The sequence below is a fragment of the Muntiacus reevesi genome, chromosome 8 (genome assembly GCF_963930625.1).
Source record: "Muntiacus reevesi chromosome 8, mMunRee1.1, whole genome shotgun sequence".
NCBI lineage: Eukaryota > Metazoa > Chordata > Mammalia > Artiodactyla > Cervidae > Muntiacus > Muntiacus reevesi.
In genome coordinates, this window is record NC_089256.1 from 26,528,065 (window position 1) to 26,540,934 (window position 12,870).

Sequence of the window (12,870 nt, forward strand, 5' to 3'; positions counted from 1 at the left end):
TTAGGCTAACTGAAATAAGTCACACAGAGAAAGACAAATATTGTATGATCTCACTTATATGTGGAATCTCATAAAAAAACAAAAACCCCACAAACTCACAGAGACAAAGAGTAGATTGGTGGTGGCCAGGGGTCGGGGTGGGGGAAAGAGATCAAAGGGTACAAACTTTCAGTTATAAGATGAAAAAATTCTGGGGACCTAATGTATAGCATGGACTATAGTTAACAGCACCGCATTATATATTTGAAAACTGCTAAGAGGGTAGATCTTAAAAGTCCTCAACAGACACAAATAGTCACTATACGATGTGAAGAATGTGTTAACTAATCTCACTGCGGTAATCATTTCTCAATGTAGACATATATCAAATAATCATGTTGTAAACCTTAAACTGACACAATAAGCCAACGATATCTCAGTGAAGTTGCAGGGGTGGGGGAATTCTGTTAATTTCTCTTAAAAAAAAAAAAAGTGGCTGTGAACACAGTTTCATCAAAAAGTAGTTCCCACCTTGAATCAAGACATCCAAATGATAATAAGAAAAATGCATGCTAAAGGCCTGCCTTGCTTCCCGTATTGAAAAGGCAGCATTACCTGGGCCACCCTGGGAGACTGTGCATTTGACTTTTTTCTGGAAGTCCCTTGTGAAATAGACAGTCTCTACCTAAGCCTGCAACACCTCTTTATATCATACTTGTATATATTCATTTAATTTAACTTGGTTTTTGCGTTAATTTTTCCCCAGACCCCAAATTCCATTTGGCAGGAAAGACTCCGTAAAAATGGGTGCCTCTTTGGAGCCAATTCCCTTCTGCCTACTCCAAAGCCTTTCTCAATAATGACTGTTTTCTTAAGTCATAAAGCAGCAGGAAGCAGAGTCCACTGTATATGCAGGCGGCCCATTACAATCGCTTATTTTTCCCCTCTGACGGCCAGTTCTTAAAAATTCAAGCGCCCATCATTTATTTTTCAAAGTTCAATCACTGTTAGTTCTTTGAATGTTACAGGAAAATACTGGCTATACAGCAAAAACTGTCCTTTTTTATGCATCAGTGAAGGGGGGCAGTGGAAGGCATATGGAGGGCTCACCTGATTTAAATTTTTCCCTCCTGGTAGGTTTGCCTTTGAACTCTCCCAGAGGTGGCTGTTGCTTCTACTTTTACTTAAATGTTCTTTTTAACTGAGGTACAGGGTTTCCCTGAAAGCTCAGTTAGTAAAGAATCTGCCTGCAATGCAGGAGACCCTGGTTTGATTCCTGGGTTGGAAAGATCTGCTGGAGAAGGGATAGGCTACCCACTCCAGTGTTCTTGAGCTTCCGGTGTGACTCAGCTGGTAAAGAAATCTGCCTGCAATGCAGGAGACCTGGGATCAATCCCTGGGTTGGGAAGATCCCCTGGAGAAGGGAAAGGCTATCCACTCCAATATTCTGGCCTGGAGAACTCCATGGACTATATAGACCATGGGGTCCCAAAGAGTCAGACGCGACTGTCACTTTCACTTTTCATAGCCGATGTACAATATTATATATTAATAAGTTTCAGGTGTACAACATAGTGATGTGCAAGCTTTAAAGGTTATATTCCATTTACAGTTACTATAAAATATTGGTCATACTTCCTGTTGTATGTATCCTTGTATGTGTGAGTGTGTTGGTTGTTCAGTCGTTTCCGATGACCTGTGATGCCATGGACTTTAGTCCACCAGGTTCCTCTATCCATGGAATTTTCCAGGCAAGAATATTGAAGTGAGTTGCCATTCCCTCCTCCAACTATATATCCTTGTATCTTATTTATTTTATGCATCATCATTTGTATCTCTTAAACTCCTACTTCTACGTTACCCCTCCCCAGTTCCCTGCTTCCTTTTTTATTTTTTAAATTTTGTGTGCTTATTTATTTTTTAAAGTCTTTATTGAATGTGTTACAAGATTGTTTCTGTTTTATGTTTCAGTGTTTTGGTCACAAGGCCTGTGGGATTTTAGCGCCATGAGCAAGGATGGAACTCACACCCACTGCTCTGGAAGGAGAAGTCTTAACCACTGGACCACCAGGGAAATCCACCTGCTTTTATTTTTTCAAGAAAGGGATTCTATAGCCTCCTGAGTGAGCCTTTCTGGAAGTTTAAGTATCCTCAAGGTCAACTGCCTTAAACCTCACAACTGCCTGCGCCCCATCCCGTGCCTGTTGTGATCTGAGCCTGCTTCCTCTTTGGTCCTCGCTGAGCACCAGGGCACCTGCGTGGTGTATCTGGTGTGTTTAACGCAGGGTCACTAGGAGTCTCCAATCTGCTGTTCCTACTTTGAAAATCTCCCAAGTTGGGTTTGGTTGGAACTGTGTGGTTCTGCGCCTGTGGTTTTCTTTTCACACAGAAATGGGAATCGAGGGTGGTTACCAAGTCCTGGAGTTTCCTGAGTCTGGGTGTGGCCAGAACATCTCCAGGTACTTAAAGAGAACAATCTGCAGCCCGGGGGAAATAAGGTCAGAAAGAAAACAGGCAAAGGGCACCAAAGAGATGGTTAACCGATTGTCCTGAGGGGTGGTCCCTGGTGGGCGTGCTGTTCCCTGTGGGGCTCCGCCCACTTTGGGGGTATCAGGAGGGTTGACTGACACAGCCCCCAGGGTGATCACGGTACCATGAGGCTGTGGCCAGGACTCCAGGGAAGACTGCCACGAGTTGTAGTGCTCCCAGTTTGACCTGCAGACAGCCCTGCTGCGGGGGCCCCCAACACCACCACCACAGGGCCGGTCCTCGTGGACTGGGGAGCAGGGGGTGGAGGGGCACCCAGAGACGCAGGCAGGGAGGCACAACTCGGGATCGCTGGCATTTCCTGATTCCATTCTCCGTGCCAGGCACACAACACTGTCTCCTTCAAGTTATAGAGAAGCTCTCATTAATATCCCCATTTTACAGATGAAGAAACTGAGGTTCAGAGAGCCTCCATAACTTCTTGAAAGCTGAAGCACCTCAGCCCCGCACTCCACTTGTTCAGCCCAGCACTCAAAATTCTTAACCACTTCTTTACAACCTGACACGCCTGCATCTCAACTTCTTGGCCTAGCAGGAAGCTCAGTTTTTCACCCCTTACCCCCACCCTGAGAATAGAGGATATTAATTTTCCACCGGGGGCCTGACATGGTTAGAAGGCATGCAGATGCCGGGCTGGGGCTCCAGTCAGCTCCACAGATCTGCAAGTGTAACCCAGCCTCCATCCAAGGGAAGGGTGTGGTTCTGGAAAAGAGTGCTACTCTTGTGTTTACTCAAAGATAGTCATTAAGTCACCGTGAAGACATTTTTCTGCAGACTAAACAACCCCACTCCTTTTTAAAAAAACTTTTCTCGCAGGAGCTATTTTTCTGGTACCATCTTTCTATATTTGCTGGTTTTCCCCCAGGCATTTCTCCCGCCTCCTATTCTCTATTTTAAACAATCCTGTCATAAGATTTTGATCTGTGGCACAGAAAGAAAAGGGTCATTTGGGTAGATTTCATCTCCAGCCTCCAAATGAATAAAAGGCCAGCATGAATGGTAATCAGCCCTTGTGGTCCACTCTGACTCTCTGGCCTTTTTTGGGCCACCTCTGTGCCTGGCCAGTCTTCCATGGAACTTTACCACGTATTTGGTCCTTAGGCCCGTGCTGTCCCCAGATGATTCTAACATGTACTTGAGTCAGTCTGATTTCCTTCTGCCCTCTAAAAGGATGCTTTGAAAAAAGAGCCCGGAGCCCAGAGACAGCCTTTGACAAGTGAGAGCGTCAAAAGTAAAATTCTCCCTCCCTACAGGGGCCTGACATTTCCCTCTGGGAGAGGTTTCAGCCACATCTGGGTGATGCTGATTGAAAGCAAGGCTTCAAAGACATGGTTCCTGGTGCCTGAGTGTACCAACTGGGGCGGGGGCAGGGGGGTGCCAGCCCCGAAGGGGGCCCACTTACTTCGAGGTTCTCGGGGTCCATCCACTGTGATTTTGATGGCTCTGTGGTAGGTGGCGACTTGCGGTGGGTTTGTGAAGACGGTGATGGTCAGAGTGAAGCTTTTCCCTGTTGGAACACAAAAGAGAGCAAAGAAGGATGAGCGATGGCCTGACTATATTTGCTGGGTAATTCAAAATTAATGTATACTTTCCAGCTCTCATACTGAAATGAGGCAGGGCTTGAGCACATGTTATCGGTCTTTCCAATGCTCCTTTTAGTTTGGCTTTACTGGAATTCTGGAAAGTACAACTATGCTGTCTAGATGTGGCACATCCGGTAGTCACAGGGCTTTTGTTTGATCATTAATAACACAGGATCAAGAGAGGTTCAGATGTGTTTACTTTTAGGTCAAGAGTCCAGGAACATAGGGGCAGATTGGCAGCTAGAAACCCCCATGTCTTTCCTTTTAATAAGCTCAAGGCAAAAGGAGTAAAAGAACCCATTTTTGTTTTTCCCCTCTAATGTTCTTTGTACCTCCAAGGATTAGGAGAGAGAGAATTTCTAAGGATAGGCTTAATTGGAATGATTCTCTCTGTATTTTAAAAATACTAATTGTTGGTGATTTAAAATATTATTTTGATTATGCCATAGGCACTCACCGGGTTGACAAGACAGAAGGATATATAATTGACAGACTGAGATTCAATGACAATTTTGAGCATAAATATGCACATGGATTTCCATCTAAATGTCTTATACATACTCACATTTTGTGAGTATGTACTCATTGCATACATATCATGCACTGATTTTAATAATTAGAAAAAATTGTTTAAAACATAATTCATAATAAAAATATTAATATATAAATACATTAGCTATTTAAAAGCATTTCTTCTTGGCAAAGTGGTTCAGAGAATGTCCTCTGGGTTTGAATTCTGGCTAACTGACTTTAAACAAGTCACTAGTCTTCCCTTTGTCTGTGTCCTTACCTTGAAGGTGGGTACACATAACTTCTCCTACTGTATAGAACTGTGCCTGTGTGCGTGCTAAGTCACTGCAGTCATGTCCGACTCTGTGTGACCTTATGGACTGTAACCTGCCAGGTTCGTCTGTTCATGGGATTTTCCAGGCAAGAATACTGGAGTGGGTTGCCGTGCCCTCCTCCAAGGGATCTTTCAGACCCAGGGATCGAATCTGCGTCTCTGCTATCTCCTGCATCGGCAGGTGGGTTCTATTTGGGAGGCCCATAGAATTGTGGAGGAGGTTAAATGAGGTAATATGAGTAAAATCATTAAAACAGTATCTAGCATATGGTATTCAAAGGTGTGCGTGCGTGCGTGTGTGTGTGTGTGTGTGTGTAGAGAGAGAGAGACATAGAGAGAGGCATAGCTCTTCCTGCAAGACAGAAGATTTAGGTTCCTGGACACATATTTAACGTCTCCAGATTTCAGTTTCCTGGTTTGCAAAATGAAGGCATTCATGGGATAATACAGTGTCACTGTTCACTCTGGTTTTATCTTTGAGATAAATCCCATTATCCATCTCCACAGGTAGGCGTGTGCCTGCACCCAGGGTGTTTCCCCTGCTGCCTGAAACGCCAGCATTTCAGATTCCATTAAAACACTTCTTCCTTCCTAGGGCTGCTATAACAAATTATCACAAAGTAGGTGGCTTAAAGGCTTCCCTGGATGCTCAGCTGGTAAAGAACCTGCTTGCAATGCAGAAGACCCCAGTTCGATTCCTGGGTTGGGACGATCCCTTGGAGGAGGGCATGACAACCCACTCCCGTATACTTGCCTGGAGAATCCCCATGAACAGAAGAGCCTGGAAGGCTACAGTCCATGAGGCTGCAAAGAGTTGAACATGACTAAGCACAGCATGGATGGCTTAAGTGCTTCCCAGGGGGCACTAGTGGTAAAGAACCCACCTGCCAATGCAGGAGATGTGAGAGACATGGGTTTGATCCCTGGGTCAGAAAGATCCCCTGGAGGAAGAAATGGCAACTCCAGTAATGCCACTGCAGTATTCTTGCTGGAGAATCCCATGGACAAAGGAACCTGACGGTCTACAGTTCACAGAGTTGCAAAGACTTGGACACGACTGAAGCAACTTAGCATGCATGCGTGCAGGTGGCTTAAAACAACTGAAACTTATAGTCTCCTAGTTCTGGAAGTCAGAAGTCCAAAACTGAGGTGTTGAGTGGGCCGTCACCTTCCAGGAAAGAATTCTTCCTGGTCTTGCCCCAGCTTCTGGTGTTACTAGCAATCCTTGGCTCTCCTTGGCTTGTGGCAGCATCACTCCCACCTCTGCCTCCTTCCTCACAAGGCTTCCTTCCCTCCATGTCCTCTGTCTTCAAATCTCCCTCTCCTTATAAGGACACCTGTCACTGGATTTAGGGCACACCCTACTCCAGTGGCACTTTCCCTTAACTTGACTATATCTGCAAGCCCCTATTTCTAGATAAGGTCACATTCTGAGGTTACTCATGGACATGACTTTTTAAGGAACACTACTCAACTCAGTGGGTTTCCCTGGTCACTCAGTGGTAAAGAATCCACCTGTCAATGCAGGAGATGTGAGTTCAGCCCCTGGGTCAGGAAGATCCCCTGGAGAAGGAAATGGCAACCCACTCCAGTATTCTTGCCTGGGCAATCCCTGGACAGACGAATCCGACAGGATCCGGTCCATGGGGCGGCAAAAGAGTCAGACATGACTGAGTGACTGAATGACAACATTCAACTCAGTACAAACACTAAAAGTCATGAGTTCCAGCTGCAGCACTACAAGTGGCCACTGCTCTCTAGGTTTTTACCTGTGGGTTTAACCCCAAGAAACAGTCTCACTCCTGTGGCCCTCCTATAACCATCCTATTTTTTGCTTTCTAAAAATTTGTATTGAAGTATAGCTGCTTTATAATGTTGTGCTAGTTTCAGGTACACAGCCAAGTGATTCATATACATATATACATATAGTCTTCTGCAGATATTTATATATATAGATAGTCTTCTGCAGATATACATATATATATAGTCTTCTGCAGATTCTTTTCCATTATAGGTTATTAAAGGATATTGAATATAGTTTCCTGTGCTATTCAGTAGGTCCTTGTTGTTTATCTATTTTATACATAGTAGTATGTATCTGTTAATCGCAAACTCCTTATTTCTCCCTCTCTGCCCTTTTCCCCTTATGGTTAGCTATCAGCTTCCCTGTTAGCTCAGTTGGTGACGGACAGGGAGGCCTGGCATGCTGCAGTTCATGGGGTCACAAAGAGTTGGACACAACTGAGCGACTGAACCGAACTGATAGATCAGTTTGTAAAGAATTCGCCTGCAATGCAGGAGACCCTGGTTCAATTCCTGGGATAGCTACCCACTCCAGTATTCTTGGGCTTCCCTGGTGGTTCAGCTGGTAAAGAATCCGCCTCTAGTGCAGAAGACCTGGGTTTGATCCCTGGGTTGGGAAGATCCCCTGGAGAAGGAAAAGGCTACCTACTTAGTATTCTGACCTGGAGAATTCCGTGGACTGTATAGTCCATGGGGTCGCAAAGAGTCGGACATGGCTGAGCGACCAAGTTAACAACCATCTTATCCTTGATTTCCTCAATGACAACAAAGACCACTGTCTTCCTAATTTTGGTATTTTCAGGACTGTGTAGAACTTACAAGTTTTCAAGCACTTTCCTATATACAATTTTATCTGGTCCTTCCAGCAGTCTCATGAAATAAACAAGACAGATTTCATTGCCTTTGGTTAACAGACAACAAAGCTAAGACTCAGAGAGGGTGAGTGGTTTGTCCAAAGCCACACAGCTTGGATACACAGAAAACCCAGATCTCCCAGCTTTGGGTTTCATATTATTGCCATGAGGTCCCCAAGCTCTACCTTCAAACTCAGCAGCACCAGAACCAGGAATCCAGACTTATGGTACCTTCCCTATGCTCTGCCACTGCCCTTAAAAGAGAACACAGTCCTGGGGATGATAATGGCTCCAAATCGTACTCAACAGCTAATTGAGAGCCTGGGTTATAGTTCAAAACTACTTTCTTCCTGAGCTGAATTTAGGCTCCTGGTGCTTAACGCCACCCCCCTGGTTAACCACAGAGACTGGCCTACTGAGTCGGGAAGGAAATTCAACCAAAGTGAATATTTGCGAAATCACGGCTTGTAATTATAATTAAAATTCTACTATTTTATGCCCATCATTTTATGTGCAGTCAAGAAGTGTCTGTCCGGCAAAAGCTACTAGGTGGGGCGTTTTGGCCCCGGTAACTGTGGCTCAGTTACCAAAAAGCTACTAGGCGGAGGTATTCCGGCTCACAACGGAGCCCTTGTGAACAACTCTGAACACCACGACATCTGCTCATGACCTCATAGACAGCGGCAGTAAGTGATGACATTTGGCTCACAGGTGTGTGTGACACTTTTCCACTCTAGGAAAGCTCTGCCTTCCACTTCCTTGTATTCTTCTGTGCAGACCTGGCACCGAACTTGACATCTGGGGACAGGCCTGCCAGTGGGCACGTCAGACCCTTGGAGCCCCGCCCTCTGCTCTGCCCACGCCCCCACCACACCATGGCCACGCCCACCACGCCCTTGCCACGCCCCCACCACACCTGGCCACGCCCCAGCTCATTCCTGCCAAGACACAACCCTTCTTGGCCAGCACCTGCCGCGATGGTAGCTGCGCCCACGGCCTAATGTGTTATTAGCCAAATTCCCTCATCAAAATGACCTATGGGCCTGGTATTTTAAGTGCGTAGGTGTGGAGAGTGAAAGCCTCTCAAGTGTTTTTCTCAGCAAGCTGTGGGCAGACTAGTAGGAAGGCAGAGGAGAGCAAAGAAAAGATAGTTCAGTTCCATAACCACCGCCCTGAAATCAGCTTTTCGGGGTCAAACACGGGGCTGGGAGATGGGGCTGCCATAGAGAACTGATCTTCCCATGTGTAGCCTGCGTGGGCTCTTTCACGGAGCTGCTGGGCGGCTCCTTGCAGCCCTGGGCTTGGCCCACAGTGGGACCCGAGGTGCCCCTGGCTGTGCTGCTGAAAGACTGCGTCCCTGGACTCCTGATGGGGACAAGTTGCAGGTTCACGGGGGGGTGGCCCTGTGTGGGTTCGCAGCGGAGGGAGCCAAGGAAAGGGGAGCACTCAGACCTTCCTTCCCCTGCCCACAAACCTCACCCAGATAGCACCCTGAGTTCTGGCCAGTGGTTCGGTCCAGGAGGAATTCTATATAGAAGCACACACACTAGGACAGAATTAAGAAGGTGGAAGAAACCACGAAGGAGAGAAAGGCTGTCTTGACTTATGAAGCCTGGAAGCAGCACAAGATGAGAACTTGATTACACAACCCCGTGGTAGTGCCAAGGCTAGTTAACAATGCGGGCTGCCTGGGTTCGAATGCCAGCTCTGCCCCTTGCTAGCTGTGTGACCTTGGGCAAGTGACTTAACCTCTCTGAGGGGCTTCATCATCTGTAAAACAGGGGTGATCATGGTCCTTCCATCTCACAGTGCTGTTATGCAAACTATGTGAAATGAGGCATTACAAATATCGGTTTAATTATCATTAAAGATGTGACAAACACAATTCCACAAAGATCACAGCTGGAGGCAGTCCCGTGAGGCGGGGCTGGCGGCAATTCGGCATCAAGGTCTGATGGTGGGCAGTGAGGGGAGCTGTAGTGTTCGGCAGGTGGTGCCAGCGGAGCTCCTTCAGGCTCATCCTCTCTTCTCTAGAAAATTCCAGCAGACAGGTGGAGTGCACAGGACCAACAGGTAGGCAAGGAATGGGGCCTAAAGACCCATCAGGAAAACTGCACATTCAACTGGAACTTCAAGTTCAAGGTCACTCCTGCCCTGCCAGCTGGCCACCTTCGTAAGGCACAATTGCAACTGACTGAGCCACTTGACAAGCAGCCAGCCAAATGATCACCGCCCCCCACTCCAACCGAGAGCATGTGTTGTTCCCCTCGACGCCAGTGTGTTCATCCAAATGCCAGCACAAAACAACTAAGTGCTTTATTTAGTTGGGAAGAAGGTCACGGGGCGCGTCTTGCTGGATGTCGGCTGCCACAACATGCTTTCCAAGGTGAGCCAGGGATGAGGCTCCAAGTCTCTGCTTTCTCCAGCTCCATGTTTCCCAGCCACGGGGCTGTGGACTCGGGCAGCTGGCTGTGGTCTCATAAAGCCATGGCTGGACACTGCAGTTCCGCCAGGGCCCCGGGGCACCACGCCACTTCCTCACCACATCTGGAAGTGGCGAAACCTCAGGATTGCTGCAAATGGGCGCCCTGCCGCCTCCCCCCACCCCCAAGGGCGAGGGTGGGGAGAGGAGCAGAAGGTGAAAAGGTGACTCCGAATTATCTGGGGCCGGAGAGTGGAAGCACATCCTTAGAAGTTCATCAGGTCAGGCAGTGAGCTCCTACGGCCATGGGCGTGTCTCCCTCCCTCCGAACTCTTGTGATCATTTGGTTCATGGGCAGCCAAGCCACCCGTGTTGACTCCTCAGCCACTGGGCTCTGTCTTGGTCACTCTCCCTGGTGAAGGTTTGGACCCCGTGAGTCATCTTCTCCTTTTTGGGGCCAGTTTCGGTTGGGATGTGAAACTTGCCCTTTGTCACGCAAGGGCAGGCTGTGTGCACCGAGCACCGTCTGCTGAAAGGGGTCACATAGCTAAGGAAACGCAATCACGACATTTTCCACTCATCTGTGCATCTCTGCCGGGAGACCGGTTGAGTTCAGACACTTTAAGCACCAAAAGAGTGAGAAAGGAAAAGTCAAAAAAAGAAAAAAAAAAAAAAAAAGCTCAACTTTGGAAAATGAAGAAAGTCAGAGAAGGCTCAAGTTTTGCTCTTTGCAAATTCTGGAAATGCCAGAAGATTTTGACATGCAACATGAAAATTTCTCCTCTTACTACGTAGTTTGTGCCGGGTCTAATTTTGATCACCCAGTAAACTAAATATTAAAATGAACATATCCTCAGAGATTCTGGGAGAAATCTGAATTGGGGATGTTTTTCATGAAGTATCTTAATTTATGTTTTTCACTTTTCCACTGGAACAAGCTAATGGCCAAAATGCATGTTTTTGCTCCTCAACCATTTCCTTGCCCAAACACATACCACTATTTTCTACACTGGGGCTGTATAATTATTTATTTGGGGATTTCTGAATAGAGGACAGATTCTTCAAGTGGCGCAGAATTTCCTGGTTTCTCTGAATTGAATTGAGGTGACGATGTGAGTGTGTGTCCACTTGGATGCAAAGTGCCCATGTTTAAGATGTTCTTTTCCAATCGCAGCTGCAGCCATGCAGAAAGAATGCAGGGGGGCGTCCCCAGCTTTTGGCACAAGGACAGTCCCCCCCCAAAGTTGCCTGAAAGTCAAGTGCTTAAAATACAGAAATAAGTTTTCCAGAAAAATCAGCATGCATTGGATGTGATGGAGCATTTGAAAAACAGCAGTTTGCTCAGAGAAAACCCAAAACATACCAAGTGTTTTCTCCGGAGCTGTTCTGGAAAAACGAGTTGTTTGAGGATAGGGACGGTCTTTTATTAATCTTTGCATCTTCTGTTCTAAGGCAATAGAAAAAATGTTTGATAAATGGATCAGTGAATTATCCTGTAAAGTTGCAGCTTGACAGCTGGTTCTTTATCATGTCTGACTTCACTTGGAAGGTCTGACTCTCCTTTTGATTGGCCTGGGTGTGAGCTCTGCTTTACTAAGGGGATGGTTGGACAAGCCCTTCTCTTCATGAGAAGCATTAACCAAATCCCAAAGAACCATAATGCTCTCACATGATTTTTGCATTTCTTCCAGAGGAGGCTGGCGGGCTACAGTTCATGGGATCGCCAAGAGTTGGACAAGACTGAGCTACTAAGCACAGCATACCCGCTAGATATCACAGTCCTTTTCTGATCTTCCTTCTTCCTTTTGGTGTCCAGTGCCTGCGTGTCTCGTATGAGCAACCAAGGTTAATCCTTGCAGCCCAAACACCTCCAGGGCCTTGAATTCACAGCTTCTTTAGGCCAAGGCCACGCCTTCTGCCCTGTATTTCCACCCTGGGGAGCCCTCTGGTTGGTGCACTCCAATTCCCTATTTTCCACCCATCAGGCCAAATGCCACATGGGACAGGTGACCATGGTGACCTCCTGCGGCTGGCCTAGTCCTGGCCCCGACCCGATGGTGCCCACAGCCCAGTGCCTGAAACACACAGCCTACGGCCAACTAGCACTGCGGCAGAGAGGCCCAGGGGTGGGCATTCTGCAGGGAAACTGGCATCAGGGTCCTCAGGGCCTGCTCGCCAGCCTGTTGGCACCCACAGCTCTGCTGCAGGAGGCTAGGAGGGCGGGTAGGGGGGCGGAGGCTGAGCAGGAAGAAGAGGGAAACTCCAGGCAAGACTGCAGGCCTGGTAAGCGGGGCCTGCAGGAGCTGATTTCTAGACACGGTGACATTTACCTCCATATCTGCAGGTTCAGCACCTGCAAATTCAACGCCAAAACCACCTTGGATCCTGCCTCTGAGCTCCCAGCTACGTTCCCAAAGCCCTGTCTGCTCTTCAGCCTGCGGCCCCAGCCTTTTCACACCGTTTGTTAATTCCCTGCTTAAAACCTGCTGACGCTTCGTTTTACCAGGATCAGACCAGATTCCCAACATGGGATGTCAAGGCCCTCTCTGCTGGCTGGATGCTCCTCTCCCACCGTGTTTTCTCTACTTGGACATCTTTTCTGATGCCTTCACCTGGACAGCCGCCTCGTCACACTGAGATGTCTCCACTGAGATGACAAGTGGTCCAGAAAGACCCCTAAGCTTGTAGCGGGTGAGGCACCTGGTGGTACATTTTGCCTCGGTCACTACTGTCTTTTCACCCTAGCACTGGCCATTCAGAACAGCAACATCTGTTAACTGGAGGCCCCTCATTGACCCCGGCAGGCTGTGGCTTCTCTCTGGCTGACCTTTGTGTCCC

The 12,870-nt window shown here is 47.5% G+C and overlaps 1 protein-coding gene across 4 annotated transcripts in view; it reads right to left on the reverse strand.

Annotated features, from left to right (window-relative positions):
* Nucleotides 1-12,870, reverse strand: part of RUNX1 (RUNX family transcription factor 1) — a 265,928-nt gene that overhangs the window by 66,054 nt on the left and 187,004 nt on the right. For all 4 annotated transcript variants that reach the window (XM_065942317.1, XM_065942319.1, XM_065942318.1 and 1 more), the window contains one exon: nucleotides 3,929-4,033. In XM_065942317.1, the coding sequence (XP_065798389.1) occupies nucleotides 3,929-4,033 (105 nt within the window). The remainder of the gene's footprint in view (nucleotides 1-3,928; nucleotides 4,034-12,870) is intronic.